The following is a 15,467-nucleotide window of genomic DNA, read 5'->3' as shown; positions in this document are numbered from 1 at the left end:
GGCGAATCAAATTGAAGGCAACATAGTACGAGCTATAACAGCCCTTCGTGCCAGTGTGGTCTTCTGGTCATCTCTGCTGTTATCAGTGATGGGGAGAGTCGCCATCTCGAAGATGGTGATGCTGCCTCACCTATTATAATATTTCTTAAACTTGCCCGTGGTTATTCCACAGTCCATTTTAACACACTGAATACTATACTGGTGAACCTTATCTGGGGCACAGGCCACAGACGAATAAGCCTGCGGAAGCTCCAACTGGAGACCTGAAGTGGCGGCCTGGGAGTTCCTGACTTGAGGGCCTACTACTAAGCCAGTCAGCTCCAGTGGCTATCGTACTGGACTGCGGGGAGAAATATGCAGGATATTGAGTTTACGCCACATAGGTTAGACCAGGGCGAGTTGCACTCACTACTATTACCTAGAGCCAAGATTCCTACAGATAGCCCACCCCTACTGAAGACTGCCCTACAATGCTGGAGGAAGGTATTATAAAAACAACTTCCCAGCGACCCCTTAAGCACCTCTAGAGACCTATCTTGATTACCATGGAAGCTGAAGTAAGACTGATGAGGAGTTGGGCGGGCTAGAGAGGAAGGGGGACACGGTTGAACAGGTTCTTCTTGTTAATTGGAAATATAAAGGCTTTATACTGACAATTTTTATACTGGGACTCCAAAGTTTTAGTGCCAACGATGTCATTGAAGAACATTGTCCTTGGTTTTGTTATATATCACATAGATTGAAATATACAGAATTTGCATGTAACATGTATGCTGTAACTACTACAAATACAATAGACTGTTTCTGTAGGATACTCATTGCATTGTACGAAATGTCAAAGTCATCAATAAAGTATGTTTAAAAAAAATGCAGAAGTATACTAGTTTATCATCAGGACCTGTTGTCCCAAAAAATTTGGATTGGGGGTTTTGTTCTTTTTTCCTTTCTAGGTACTCACAGTATAAAGTCACAGGAATTGGGGACTATGTAAAGTACTCACAGATGGTGAGCTACAGGGCAAAGTGGGGGGAGGGGCAACAGGATGGCTAGAGAAGGGAACAGTAATGAGAAAGAGGGCTGGGGGGCGGTGCACCACACATGAGGATGGTGGTTACAACCCTAACTTGGAATGTGAGAGGGCTTAATGCCCCAGCCAAGAGGCACAGAGCGAGGAAATATCTGACGGACGACCACTATCATATCATGGCACTGCAAGAAACTCATCTTAAATGATCCGGAGACCATAGCCTGAAACATAAAACACACCCCCTAATATATAAATCCTCTAGTCTCACTAAGCACAATGGTGTGGCACTGTTTCATGTGACGTTGATATTCCAACCTGAGGGCGTTAAACTGATAAAGAAGGAAGGGTGGTTATGGGGAAGGGACGAATTAGTGGGAAAATGTGCACAATAGTAGCGATATATGCCCCAAACACTAATCAAGCAGCATGACTTACGAAAGCGCTGTCACTACCGGGGGGGTTGCAGAAGGGGAGATTCTCCTCATGGGTGATTTCAACATTACCTGGCACTCGGGACCCGACACCACACACCCACACAGATCCCTCATGGGCAGCTTCTCAAAGGCATTGAAACAGGCAATACAGGATCTGGGTTTGGTTGACGTCTGGAGGGAGACTCACCCAACGGATAGAGACTACACCTTTTTGTTGCACATACACCGCTCCTATTTGAGATTAGATTACGTGTTCATGAGCCGTACCCTAATGGGAGAGGTTTGTAAAGCTGAGATCCTCCCAATTATTATCTCAGATCATGGACCAGTAGTAGTTTCTCTTGGGTGGAGGGACCCTGCGCCACATTTCACCGAATGGTTCTCCCCATACCCATTGCTGCGCAGCAGAGTAGCAAGGGATGAATTGCAGAAAACTATAACCGAATACTTTCATTTGAAGAATCCCCAGGATATATCTCCCTCTAACACCTGGGATGCATTCAAGGTGATTTTGAGGGGTCACTGTATAGCGGCACTTAACCAACAACGAACCACAGAAGGTTTAAAACTGGAGACAGAGCTACACACCTTAGAACAATTGCACAAACAGACCCCAACTCTAGTTCTTCAGCGTAAGGTGCCAGCTGTGATGGGGAAGTTAAACGCAATCTATGCCAATAGAGCCAAGCTGACATTTTGAAGGTTGAAACAAACATCCTACACATTAGGCAACAAGGTGGGAGCCCACTTAGTGCATCACCTACGGGTCAGTTGTGAAATAGAATACATTGGGAATATTTGTGGCCCCAAGGGAGATCTGGAGACATCGGAACTGGGGAAGGCAAATATTTTTGGAGACTTCTATACATTGCTGAATACTGGTGCGCCCAAAAACGCCCAAGGTGAACTAGATTACTTTGATATGTTGGGCCTACTCAAAATTACAGCAGTTCAAAATGAGCAACTAGAAGAGCCAATCAGGGAGAAGGAGGTACAGTGAGCCATAAGCTCTCTAAAGCTTTTTAAATCCCCTGGGCTGGATGGGCTGATGGCATGCTTCTACAAAACAATCAGCTTAGAACTGGTCCCACACTTAACCTCTCTTTTCAATCACATAGCAGAAGTAGGATGGGTAACAGCATCCATGAGTGAGGCCATAACCAGTCATCCCTAAAACAGGGAAAGATCCAACACTTTGCTGTGCCTACCGCCCCAAAGCACTACCAAATCTGGATGCAAAGCTGTACTCTACGATCTAGGCCTCCCGGTTAGAAGACATTATGCCCGAATTAATTCACCCAGACCAATCGGGGTTTATCAAGGGGAGACAAACCCATGACAATGTAAGAAGAATCATCCACCTAATAGAGAAGGTCACAAAAAAAGACATCCCGGCGGTCATGCCTGGCCTGGACGTGTAGAAAGCATTTGACTGTGTAGACTGAACATTTCTCTTCGCCAAAATTTGGCTTTTGGGAGACCTTCCTCACCATGATCCGGACAAATTATGCAGAGCCTAGCTCAAGAGTCTTGGTAAATGGAGTGAGCGCAAAACCCTTTAGATTGGAAAGAGGAACTAGACAAGGTTGTCCACTTTCACATCTTCTCTTTGTTTGAAGTACTGAACCCCTTGCAGCAACAGTTCGCGCTAATCAAGGGGATTACTTTCGGAACATAGGACCACAAGATCTCTTTACTCACAGCTGATATTTTGCTCCCCCTGACGGATCCACAAAACTCATTAGATGCCCTACAATCTGAACTTCAAATATTCGAAGAGGTAGCTGGCTTTCCCATAAATATGGCAAAGTCCTCCCTGCTCAATCAAACACTACCAGATAGAGAAATAGAGGCCCAAACCTCAACAACACCCTTCCAATGGGCAAAGAGAAGCCTCACTTTTTTGGGCAAACTAACACCTACGATCTAACAGCTCTTTCAAGCTAACTATCCACCACTCCTACACAGATTTAAAGAGATAGGCCGCGATGCACCTACCGTGGCTTGGAAGGATCCATGAAGTCAAGTTGGTGGTACTACCTAGGTTACTCCACTTATTTCAGAGTTTGCCCATAGAGCTAGAGACCGAATACCAGAGGGGGCTCAAAAACTACACTCAATGCATTTATTTGGCCAAACAAATGTGCCTGGCTCCCCTTTGAATTACTCCGAAAACCCAGGTCAGAGGGAGGGCTAGGACTCCCAGACTTTAATCTTTACCATAAAGTGGCACAACTCAGTTATCATTGAATGGTCCCAAAGAGAGTCAGATAAGCACTGGCAACACATGGATAGTGCAATCGCAGGTAGAGTCATATGGGACCTCTTGTGGAAACCGAAAAAGGACCAGCCCCTCAACGCATACCTTGGCACTCCAACAGGGCCTACCCTGAGAGTATGGGACAAGGTCCTTCGGAAGACAGCTCTGACAACGTTCCCCTCCCCCTTTACCCCTATTCCTTATAACCTGGCATTCCCCTCAGCAGCATGTCCGGGATACTTTGAGATATGGAAGGAGGGGGGGTGTTTAACATTATAGCACCTCTTTCACAACTCCGATATACTCACGTTTGAGCACTGTCAGTGAGACTTCAATCTCACGGAAGGGGAATACTTCTGCTAAAACCAACTGCACCATTGGGCACAGCAACCAGACATACGGGCGGCATCCACGCTAGAAAACTTTTTAAAAAGACCACTGGTACTAAGGGTATCATAGGATTTTTATACTATCTCCTCCTCCACACAATGTACTCACAACTGCCCCACCATATGACATTTTGGGATCAAACACTAGGTCACAATATCACTGAAGAAGAATGGTGGGAGTTGTGGCAGGACATTCACAGGTATAACCACTCACTAAGCCTCTGGGAAACACATTATAAAATCCTATATGACTGGTACCTTTATTCAACAAAATTGAATACTTCCTAAACACTCCCAAGAGATGATGGAGGGGATGCGGCCTGTTGGGCTATTTCCACCGCATCAGATGGAATTGCCGGAGGATTCGCTCTTTCTGAGTCAAAATCTTAACACAAATTAAAGAAATCTGGGGATACCCAATTCCAGTCACACCGATTTTTGCACTGCTGGGGCTTACACCTACATCACTGAAATATCAAACAAAAGAAGATGAAGGTATACTCTGGCTATGCTTGGGTGCAGCAAAGACAGCGGTGGTGGCAATGCGGAAGAAACCCAACTCCCCAACTCTGACCCAATGGCATGCCTGACTCTGGCAGGCAGTAACAATGGAACGGATGAGTGATATCTTCAGGGACGGCTTCCAAAATTTTGAGTATACATGGAGACCCCTAATAAGTAGTAGTAGTAGAAAATGTTATTGTTTCAGTTAATTAAAACCATAACAATACATTTTATAAAATCAAGTGCTGCCCTCAAGGCTCTTAATGTATGGATACATTTTCTATCATTTCATTCTAAAACATTCTAGTGCAAGTATTCTTTGTTAAAAAACAATCGAGCGATCCGTATAGCTTAAAATTCCAAAAGTTCTGGTATTATACTTTGTTAAGTTCAGGAGAGCCCTTTTCCAGAAAAGCTGCAGTCCTTTTGTCCTTATATAGGCCAGGTGCCTAGTTTTATTTCAAGGCTTGGGCGTGAACCGCAAGGAACTTTATTAATAGCCCCTAATAAGTTACCTCTCAAAAGGCATACCACTGCTTACCTGTCCATCACGAACTTGAGCATTGCACCTCTTTCAAGTCTAACCACCCCCTTATTCAGAACCCACTCAATCCCCGAAGCACAGTAGACCTGCAGCCTTATCAGATCCAGTGCCAATCCTGTTGGCCAACAACACAGCCAAATACTTTTGAGTACCTAGTTTCATTTCAGTTACTTACCCAAGTTACTTATTGTTTAGATAAGAGAGGGAAGGGGGAGGGGAGGGATGGGTATGGGATTGCTGAGATAACACTGCAAATACGAGCAAAAAAGGGAGAGCTGAAATGTTAGGAAAACTGTATTTTGCAAAAGCAATGTAAGTTGAAATGTGTGTCCTCATGTTATGAATGTATTTCAACTAGTACTAGTAGAGATCCCCCGTGGTCAAATTATACTTTCACATATGGCATAAACTCACAAAGTCAAATCCAGACCCTTCAAAAAAGGATTACAGGTACAACAAATGTTTTTTCTTATTTCATTTTTTGCATTTTTTTTTTTTTTTCATATTTGTATCAAAAAAATTTTTATGGCTTGTCACAAACATAATTTAATTCATGTTATGATACTCATACAATATATTTGAAAATCTAAGTACCTTACAATAAAATGTAATACCCTGTACAACACACCCAGCGGATCGGAGTTCGGTCGGTGAGGCTGGGAAACTTTGTAGGCTGACTTGGATAACACAGAAAGATCCTGGAAATACAAATGATAAGGAAGCGATCTTAATCATTATCGCACTTATAAATAAGACATGAATATAAAAGCAAGAACCGTATGAAAACATGAGCCTCGCCTACCTGTAAATGCGAATATAACCATTCGTTCATCTCCATTGAACCGAGTGGTATAAGTTGCTGAACCGCTTTGTAAATCAACCCAGTGAATAGACAGTCCCTAAAACGAAGCAAGTTGTATAACCCGAGGGCGCTAAAGTTATACCGTCTGTACATTCTAAGAAGTAACTACCATCCATTAGTAAAAGAAAGTGGATAGAGCTGGGTGCTTTTATATGATACCCTGTGCACACAGTAAAGAAAGTAGAGTTTATCGCTACTTGATGTGGTCCTGAGGAAGGTGGTTAAATCCGCCGAAACGCGCGTAGACCTGGCGTTACTCTGGCACAATTAATATCGGTGCTACCTCAGCTGTAGAAATGGGTTTACCTCTGTGTCTCTTCTGAATTTTTCTGAGTTTTTTTCCTTTTTTCCAAGTCTGAATGTTGAATTGTCTAGTGGTGTGTATGAGCTAGTGTGTATGTTGGTTGGTGTGTGTTGTACAGGGTATTACATTTTATTGTAAGGTACTTAGATTTTCAAATATATTGTATGAGTATCATAACATGAATTAAATTATGTTTGTGACAAGCCATATATTCAACTACAAAAAACTTTTTTAAAAAAATGAAAAATATTTTTGATACAAATATGAAAAAAATAAATAAAATGCAAAAAATGAAATAAGAAAAAACATTTGTTGTACCTGTAATCCTTTTTTGAAGGGTCTGGATTTGACTTTGTGAGTTTATGCCATATGTGAAAGTATAATTTGACCACGGGGGATCTCTACTAGTACTAGTTGTGTTGTGTCCTCTCTTATCCCCGGTCAATTGAATTAACCATAGAGGGGGTCCCAAATCTTATGTGAATGAATGTATTTCAAGCCTCAATGAAAATTTCACAATAAAAAGAAGTTTGACAAAAAAAGTCCCAAAACCATCTTCATCTTGTAAGGCAATTTCTAATTTCTTTCCTTAATGCTAAGACATCTACAGGTGTATGTTGAGCTCTAGAGATGCAACTAACATAACATAAGGTCTGAGTTGAGCCCTGCTCTAATATTAGTCATAATGGATATTGATGGTAAAGCCCAGGTTATAGGAGAAATTCATTGTCTTCTGGAGACTTCACTGGATCAGCATCCGGCCCTCCGCTTTCACCAGCAACTTGCCCCAATACAAAAATGCATGGACTCCCGACCTCTTCTGCAAAGCTCCCACAACAACCAGTACCTTTATAAAGACATGTGATGTTGTCATCAGTCCAAAACAGAAGGACCCCTAACTGACAGTTTAGGGGTCCCATGTGAACTTCAAGTAGCTCCTGTGGCTGGGGAGAATTAGAAGATGGAAGTAAGGAGTCCTGGAGTTACAAGGACGCCAATCAATCTTTTGTGTTCAAGGCGGACAGTATTTGGATCTGGGACAGCATCTTGAACCTGTTCTGCTTGATAAACATATGTAAAAGGCGAAGATTCACAATAGACCTCAGGCCTCCATCCTTCTTGAGGGCCTCATGGGATGGATAGGAATGGAAAGGTGCAGCCCGGTGGATCAGCCAGATCTCCAAGAAGTCAGTCATGATCATTTTTCATTAAGTGACAACATACAAGACCTTCCCCTACCAGAAAATGGTGTGGTGAGAGGACAGTCAGAAAAGGCTTGAGGTAACACAGCCACCAGAAGATAATAGGCACTGGATCTGCTGCTGGTGACACCCCCTAGATCCACCCCAAACATAAAAAGAGTAATATATTTGTTGTGCTGTTTGAATAGGCTGAAATAACTGCTATTGCTGGTACTGTACAGCCTTGGAGTAACGTTCAATTCTGTTGGTGAAACTGCAGTAAATGGGAGGTTAAATGTAAGGTGTGATCTGTACTTGTGCTATTCTTGGGACGTTCTAAGGAGGAGTTGCCTGCTCTCTGTCAAAGGGCATGTTCGCAAGTGCAGCCTTGACATCCAGTGAAAATCCTGGGGAACACATCCAAGAATGTTGATGTTGTGCAACAGCTGCGCCCTCTGCATGGGCAGCAGTGTCCCTGGCGGCAAAACCACAGTTAAGGATCTGTTTTGATGCATTCAATTATTACTCACCATATCGAACAATGCCTTCTTCATCTGTGTTAGCGGCCTGACAATTCCAAGTTTTAGCAATTACCACAGGGCAAGGTCATTTTGGCCTAAAACGGAGGTGGCATTAGCCACATGGAGCAGCAAGCTGCTAGAGTTAAAAACTTTGCAACTGAAGGTATCAGTTGTTTTGGATTCACTGTCCAGGGGAGCCATAAGGAGGACATTTTGGTTCTGTTTTGAAGAAGATGCCTGAACAATGATACTCTCCCTGGTTGTGTAGGATATAAAGCATAGGTCAAGAGAAGAAAGAATATGGATTCTAGCAATCTGCTGGGCCCAGAAATGGTGTCGTCCAGGCAGCCAAGGGAACATCTTTTAATGAAAGCATGGGCGCTGCTGAACCTGTGGAACATTGCAATAATTCCATCAACGTATTGGACTTCATTTACACAGAAGGCAAAGTAAGTTCCAAGGCATCTGCCCTCTTTCACATAACTGCTGTAGAAGATGAGAACTTCGCTATGTCAGGGTCATAAGAGTAGATAATGTCCCCTTCTGAATAAGTATCTATGCTACTGCCATTTTGCATGTGCAAGTACACACCAGCAACAGTATTGTAAAGTGGGAGGGATGATCAACTTCTGAATCGTCATCCTTCAAGCGGCTATATTCCTTCTCCATAATCAAGGCATTTGGACTAAAAATCTTAGACAAACAAGCTAACCTTTAGGGGATGGGCAGGTATCACAATGTGGTTCATCGTTAAAATGTGCTTTGTCCTTCCTCTATGCCACACACATGATTCTGTACCCCATCTGCTCCTTGGCTGGCGCCAGCTCCATATGTGTTGATCTTATCGACATTGAAAGCAGTGCCAAAGAACAGCCCTAACCATTTTCGTCTTCCCTTTAGGAACCAGGTACAGAGCGTGTGAAGGCTGGATTGTGAGACATCTGGGTCATAGCCTCTAAGAGTTCTCAAGCATTCAAGAGGGACCTACTTGGGGAGTAGCCCAGAGGGCTGCAGAGTTATCCAGAACAGATCTCGCTTCAGTAGGCAGAAGGCCTTGACCTGTGCAGGGATCAGCAGAGAGACCGGAAACTCTGGTCATATATTCTTAGGCACCAGGAGTTTCCCTAATTTCAAGGAAAAGTCTGGCTTCTTACCAGGAAGATCTTTAAGAACCTTCCCTTACTTTTGGGAGAGGACTTCCACTAGGGCTCCTCCTCCTAGATGGCCTACGGGTGCCTTGAGGTACAAGGGTCACAGGCTGAGGTGTAATGCCTAGACGATCACATACAGTCATCATGGAAGTCTAGAAGGTATATCTTGTTTTGGCACCATCTGTAATGCATGAATCCTGAAACCTCTAACCTAGTTGTTGTTTAACAGTTAAGGAGGTATTTGGTGAAACACCAAGAGAAAGCTCTAGACCCCCTAAATGAGCCATGTAAAAACATATATAATGCCAGTGCATACATTTGTGAGTAACATTCGCTTTTCACGTTCAGAGGGTCTTTTGAGGCTGGAACAGAGTGGCGCCACCAGGATAGCTCCTTTTAACAACTCTATTTTCTTGAAGACTGTATGTGGTTCTTTCCAGTACAAAGCCTGAATCTCACTAACCCTGTGGGCAGAAGATGTGACCCTTTGAAAAGGTGTCTTGCAGGACACATGTTATAAAGTAGGTTTGTAACTACGTTTAAATGGTAGAAACATTATGCAAAGGTCCCCTAAAGGATGGAACAACTTTCTTAATTCCTTCTAAAAATTCATTTAGAACTGGGATTTCAAAACCAAGGTTTGTGAAGGACTCTTTCTATAGCAGCAAAGGCAGTTAGATATACCTTTACTGAAGAAAACTGGGACCCAGCTTTAGACTAATTAAGAAGATATGGGAGTACCGCTTCCTCTTTATATCTGGTTGGATAGTTGTATTTTTGTCTATGACAGAGGTAGAAAGTCTTTCATCTGAAAGAGTAATAGTCTAGCGAATGGACGTCTTGCTTCTTTCAAAATGCTCATGCAATCTAACAGAAGATTTCAATGTTCTTACTGCAACAGTTCAGGAGAAAACTGCAAAGTTTATGATGGAATGTTGAGATACAGGGTCTGGTCACTGAATTTGAACAGAAGATCCTATTTGCACAGTAGTTTCTTGTGTAGTCATTTCGATACATTTAGTAGATCGGTGTGCACCACTGCCATGGCTACACAAGAAAGATGAGGATCATCCTCACTCTGTCTCTCTTTAGTTTGATGATTACTGATGGAATCAGCAGGATTAGAGGGAATATGAACATAAACTTATTTCACAAACTGATCAGAAGAGTATTCTTCAGAGTGCCTGACTGGTACAACCCGGATGCATAACATGGGCATTTCTTGTTTTCTGTGTTTTTTAAATAAGTTTATTTGTGGATTTTACCATTCACAAAAGAGGTTGTGTAGTAATGTGCCACTTAAAACCGTTTGTTATTCTCTTTATTTGCTGTTCTGAGAAAATCAGCTTCTGCATTTTGGACACCAGGTAAATGTGATGCACACATTTCTTGTAATCAACAATTTTTAAATTGCCTGCACTTATATAAACAGAGTTCTGAATACTAAGCCTCCCTGCTTGTTGATGTAATGCACCATCCTTGTACTGTGTTTGAACAAGCAGGGATATTATTTTTAATCGGAGTGGAAAAGGGCCAGATGGACTATCATCAACTCCAGCTGGGTGAAGTGATACAACTTCTCCTTTTGTCAGCTTATCAAACAACCAAGGATGCATGATGGCTTGGGACGACGGCAGGTTGTTCAGATTAAAAGGAACACCATTTAGGTCGAGATTAGTTTTTCGACACCACCATGGAAGACAGTCAATTTCAGCTTACGAAAGAGTCAATTCGTCTTCCCAACTGTCTTAGAGCGGGCACCACTGATCTTCAAGACACTGCTTTCACAATCCCATCTATAACCACGCACTAAGTACCAAAAAAAATAGGATGCTATAGAGCCAGAAGGGAATACATTTGGCAGACCATCGAATATCTAATCCCTAGAAGTTCCTACTGCTTCGGAAGTATAGAAGACAGTCTCTCCTCTGAAGAATACGCTCTTGCCTATTTTTGTGTATTAACAGGGGATGAATGGACTGAACTGAGACTAATTGGACTTGAAAGGATTTACTCTGAGAGCTAACTGCTGAAGTACAGAGACTGTTATGTTTTAATGATGCCAGGACTCCTGAGATGCCAACGCTTTTATATGCTAATTGCCCAAGGAAGGATACACAAAAAATGTAATTGCTTTGATGTGTGCAGCGACTACTGCCATGCACTTTGAAAATGTTTGTGGATCTGACTGGAAACCAAAAGGGACAAAAGTGCAGCATGCCCAAAAGAAAACGTGGAAATCTGTGATGTTTTTATGAAATGGTATATATAAATAGGCCTCCTGGAAATCTACGGCACACATCCAATCGTCTTGATGGGGATTGTTAGATTTTATGAAGTACCAACATGCAAAGCTTCTCTTTATTTGTATATTTGTTTGTTCATCTCTGGTTGAGAATGAGACAATATTCTTGCTTGGGCCTGTCTTTAGAACCAGAAGTAATGGGTGTAAATTCCCTTTTCTTTTGGAGAATGAGGAAATTGTTTCACTGCCATTTTGATCAGAAAGGTGCTCATCTGCAGCTGGAGTAACTCTTGATAGTTTTGAAATGTTTTCTTTGGAGGGGTGAATGGAGAACGAAACCTCAGAAAATAGCCATTTTGCATGACATTTAACACTCATCTGTATTTTGATATTTTTTCCAGATAATTGCTGATACTTCCTCCACACTGGAGCACAGAAGAGGGGGAAGCGGTAGCAGGATTTTCTGTGGTAGCTGTTGTTTGATGGCCATATCACACTTTTGCAGACATCTGAGGTTGGTAGGACAGCTGATATTAGTGATACTGTTGTGGCCACTGAGGGACTTGAACTCTCGCTTGGCGAATTATGCCTACTGTACAGTTTGTGCTGGTATTTTGTGTACTCTTTTTTTCTTGAGATCAACTGACTCAGAAGCAGCACTCATTACTTGGTTGGAAACGATCATCTCTTCTTGTAACACCTCTGAAAAGTCCTTCATAAAGTGGTTTCTCGTGGAAACGTTGAAGATTCTCTCAGGGGAAACTATCCTAATGCCGGAGTAGGGCAGCAGTAGTAACCATCTTCATGGAAGTTGCAGATGTGTAACTGAACTTTTTTCTTTTGCGTTCCTTTTATTACTCTTTTCAGGAGGTCATACTATGTCGCAGCACACACGATAACAGAATCTGAAAGATGCTCTGCCTGTAGGGCCAACAGATCCTGTTCAGGCTGCTTGTCTTTTGGCGGCAAGCACAGGCATGCTGGAGCACATTTCAGGAACAGCTCCATAATAGGCTCTAATGGCCTGGAACCAAAGAAAGCAAAGGTTATGTAGCTAAATGGCGATGCAGGGTTTCAAAGATCATTGACGTCTTTGGCTGATATGTTGGTATAGGTATGATGATTCTGCAGAAACCCGAGTCATGACATCGCTATAGGAGAAACCCTCTCTGGAGGTGAATAGGAACTGGAGAATACAGCCTGACTAAAGTGAATCAAAAAGGGAAGAGTAAGGAAGGTGTAATCTAGAGCAATGAGTGGATCTAGAGCATTACGTGGCTCTCAATTGATGAGTAGATTTTGAAGGGCGTGCTCTAGAATGTGGATGAGGATAGGAGTGACATCTTGAGGCCTTTCACCAGTCATGTCTCATACAGTGAGAATTAGGACTCCTGGAACGTCTCCTCAGAGTTCTTGATCTCCTTCAACAAAGGCGACTTGGGACTGAATGTTTAATAATATGAAAATTAGCCTACTGTTTGGTCACTTGAATGGATGACTGTCTTAGATGATCAATGTGAGATTTCTGGGGTATCTTGCTTGATTCAGTGGAGAGACTGAGAAAGAGTATTGGAGTCCGCACAGTGGTATCCTCCAGGACTGTGAGAAGGCTGGTGAAGAAAACATGGGCTCAAGATGTTGTATTCCTTAATGAAGTGTCAGGGCTTGGATATAGACACATTTTTGGGGACTTTCAAGAAAATGTCAGTGATGACGTGATGATTACCAGTGAGGTGGGATATAATGAGAGATTCGTTAAGTGGACATTGTGAAGATTACCTGTCTTACAGTTCATGTAACTGACCTTTACAAGAGAGCTTTATTTATTACCTACATTAAGACAAAGGCGCAGGCATAAGTAAAGTTTCGGAAAGGGATGGACAACATCTCTCAGGGCTTGTAACATGATAATGGTGCTACAAATAGGGGGAGTAACACTCTGTTCGGGTTACAGGGTGAAGCTGGTGAAGCAGTAGCACTGGAGAGTAAGGTGGGGGAACTGAAGACGACAAGGACATAGGGAGTGTATGGGGTGGAGCTAGGCTGCAGGCAATAACATTTTTTTTTTTTTTATTTGATCACAGTTTAAAAAACCGTAGTTGTTGGAGTTGTCCCAGGACTTTTAAAGTGGAGATAGGTACTCAATGATGCTTGAGAAAACTATGTCTATGTAAGAAATTAATAAAGCCTGACTGTTACTCCGAAGAGTGTCCTGGTGCTGTAGCATGAGAACTGTCGGTGGGCAGAGAGAAGGAGAGAGACTAGGTACAAGAGAAAAGCCAAGTTTTAAATTTTTTCCGGAACATTGGTGTCGCCTTAATGCACCTTACAGTCAATGAAAGCTTGTTCCAAAGAGAAGGGCCCAGGAAGGAGAGATATCTGTCCCCTGCCCTCGCCTTTCTAAGAAAACTTCGGATGAAAAAGCCACCTTGTTTTACAGGGGCAGGAGGAATTATGGTACTGTTCAAAGAGGGAGATCCTACAATCAGCTTCACCAAGAGCATTCTTGGCTTTGGGAGATGCAGAACTGGATGGTGACCTCAAGTGTACAGCATTGTTTGTGGTACATAAAGTCAGGCTTAACCGGAGCAGGTTGTGAAGGTTGCTCTTACCTCTCCGTATGAAGCAATACGGTCCATCATCTTTGTTGGGAGGTTGCTGAGATTGCACTACTGGCTACTGGATAAATTTAAAGCTAGTCTCTATCTTTCCCCACACGCAATCTTCGTTCCGCCCATCTTCACCTTTTGTCTATTCCTTCAATCAAATTAAAACGACTAGGCGGGCGTAGGGTTGCCCATTTGGCCCCCAGGCTCTGGAACTCATTTCCACTCTCAGTCAGGAACTGTGATAGTCTCTTGGGATTCAGAAAAGCCTTAAAAACCTGGCTCTTTGGACAAACTGTTTAAACTGGACCCCCGGAGCGGCTAATGTAGGAACAGCACCAAGAGACCTATGGTGTAAGTGCGCTTGACAAATTCATCTTAACATAACATAACATATACCATCGACACATAAAAGGAATACATTTATTGAAAACTATCCAGACCCACGCTTATTTAAATAGCTCTTATCAATTAATATATTTTTTTACAATTTAGATACTTTACACAATAATTGGCATGCATATGTGTGTGTCTAGCAGAAAACAGTTGGCAGACAATGTCAGATATTAATTTATTTTAAGAGAAGTTTCCAAATTGTTTTAAGATCGCTTCACCGCTCTGTGAATTACTGAGGTTGGAATGCAGAGATTTCCCTAAAGAAGGGTTATTATAATTAAGTGAGCAACCTCATTAACTGGCATATATATATATATATTTTTTTTATTTTCACACATTTATATAAACATGACAATATGTGAAACCTACCTCATACGTTGCATGGATACGTGCAAGAGCATCAGATAACTGCTGCCTGAAGCTTTGTCTCATCATAATAAGTTTCTAAAAATTAATTTGGAAATATATAAGTATCAAAGTACAGTCGTGAAATAGATTGCAACACATGAATACTGAATAAATGTGATAAGAAGCTGTAGGGATGACAATATGTGTTTAGGCACCTAACAAATCTTCATATATGCACTCTGTGACTCATTCTTTTTGCATTCACCCTTTGAAAAAACCACAATGAAACACACACAAACTCGATAAGATATGTGGGATAAGTTAAAAGAATACACGTAAAAAAGAAAACATGCTGCCGTCCAAACACAGAGGGCACATACTTGCAATAATGAAACTAAACATAGCAGTGGTTGTCAATCTTGCTAAGGTATTGTAAATAGTTTATAATTGTGTAAAGTTCAAGGATGTGTGCTACATTTAGAACCAACATGTGGACTTTCTTGGAATGGTAAAAACGATGATACACTATGGACAACAGCATTCCGATATGGCCTCTTGGTTTAGAGGACTGCAGCTGAAATGAATAGCAAGAAAGTTACCGGTTAGCACTGGCTGGAGAGATGCAGTATCCTCTTTAAAAACATTAGAATCAAAGAAATGAAAGAAGATCTATACAAGATGTAAATTCAAAATTA

At 42.1% G+C, this 15,467-nt stretch overlaps 1 protein-coding gene across 8 annotated transcripts in view; it reads right to left on the bottom strand.

The window, feature by feature from the left end:
- C10H10orf67 (chromosome 10 C10orf67 homolog) overlaps nt 1–15,467 on the bottom strand; it is a 2,166,521-nt gene that overhangs the window by 1,784,159 nt on the left and 366,895 nt on the right. For 4 of the 8 annotated variants that reach the window (XM_078664370.1, XM_078664376.1, XM_078664375.1 and 1 more), the window contains exons 4-5: nt 14,794–14,868; nt 5,758–5,856 (exon numbers count right to left, since the gene is read on the bottom strand). In XM_078664370.1, the coding sequence (XP_078520496.1) occupies nt 5,758–5,856; nt 14,794–14,868 (174 nt within the window). The remainder of the gene's footprint in view (nt 1–5,757; nt 5,857–14,793; nt 14,869–15,467) is intronic. The other 4 variants (XM_078664371.1, XM_078664373.1, XM_078664372.1 and 1 more) reach the window with 1 other exon arrangement.

This window comes from Lissotriton helveticus, chromosome 10 (assembly GCF_964261635.1).
Source record: "Lissotriton helveticus chromosome 10, aLisHel1.1, whole genome shotgun sequence".
Taxonomy (NCBI): domain Eukaryota; kingdom Metazoa; phylum Chordata; class Amphibia; order Caudata; family Salamandridae; genus Lissotriton; species Lissotriton helveticus.
This window is presented reverse-complemented; position numbering and strand designations above follow the sequence as displayed.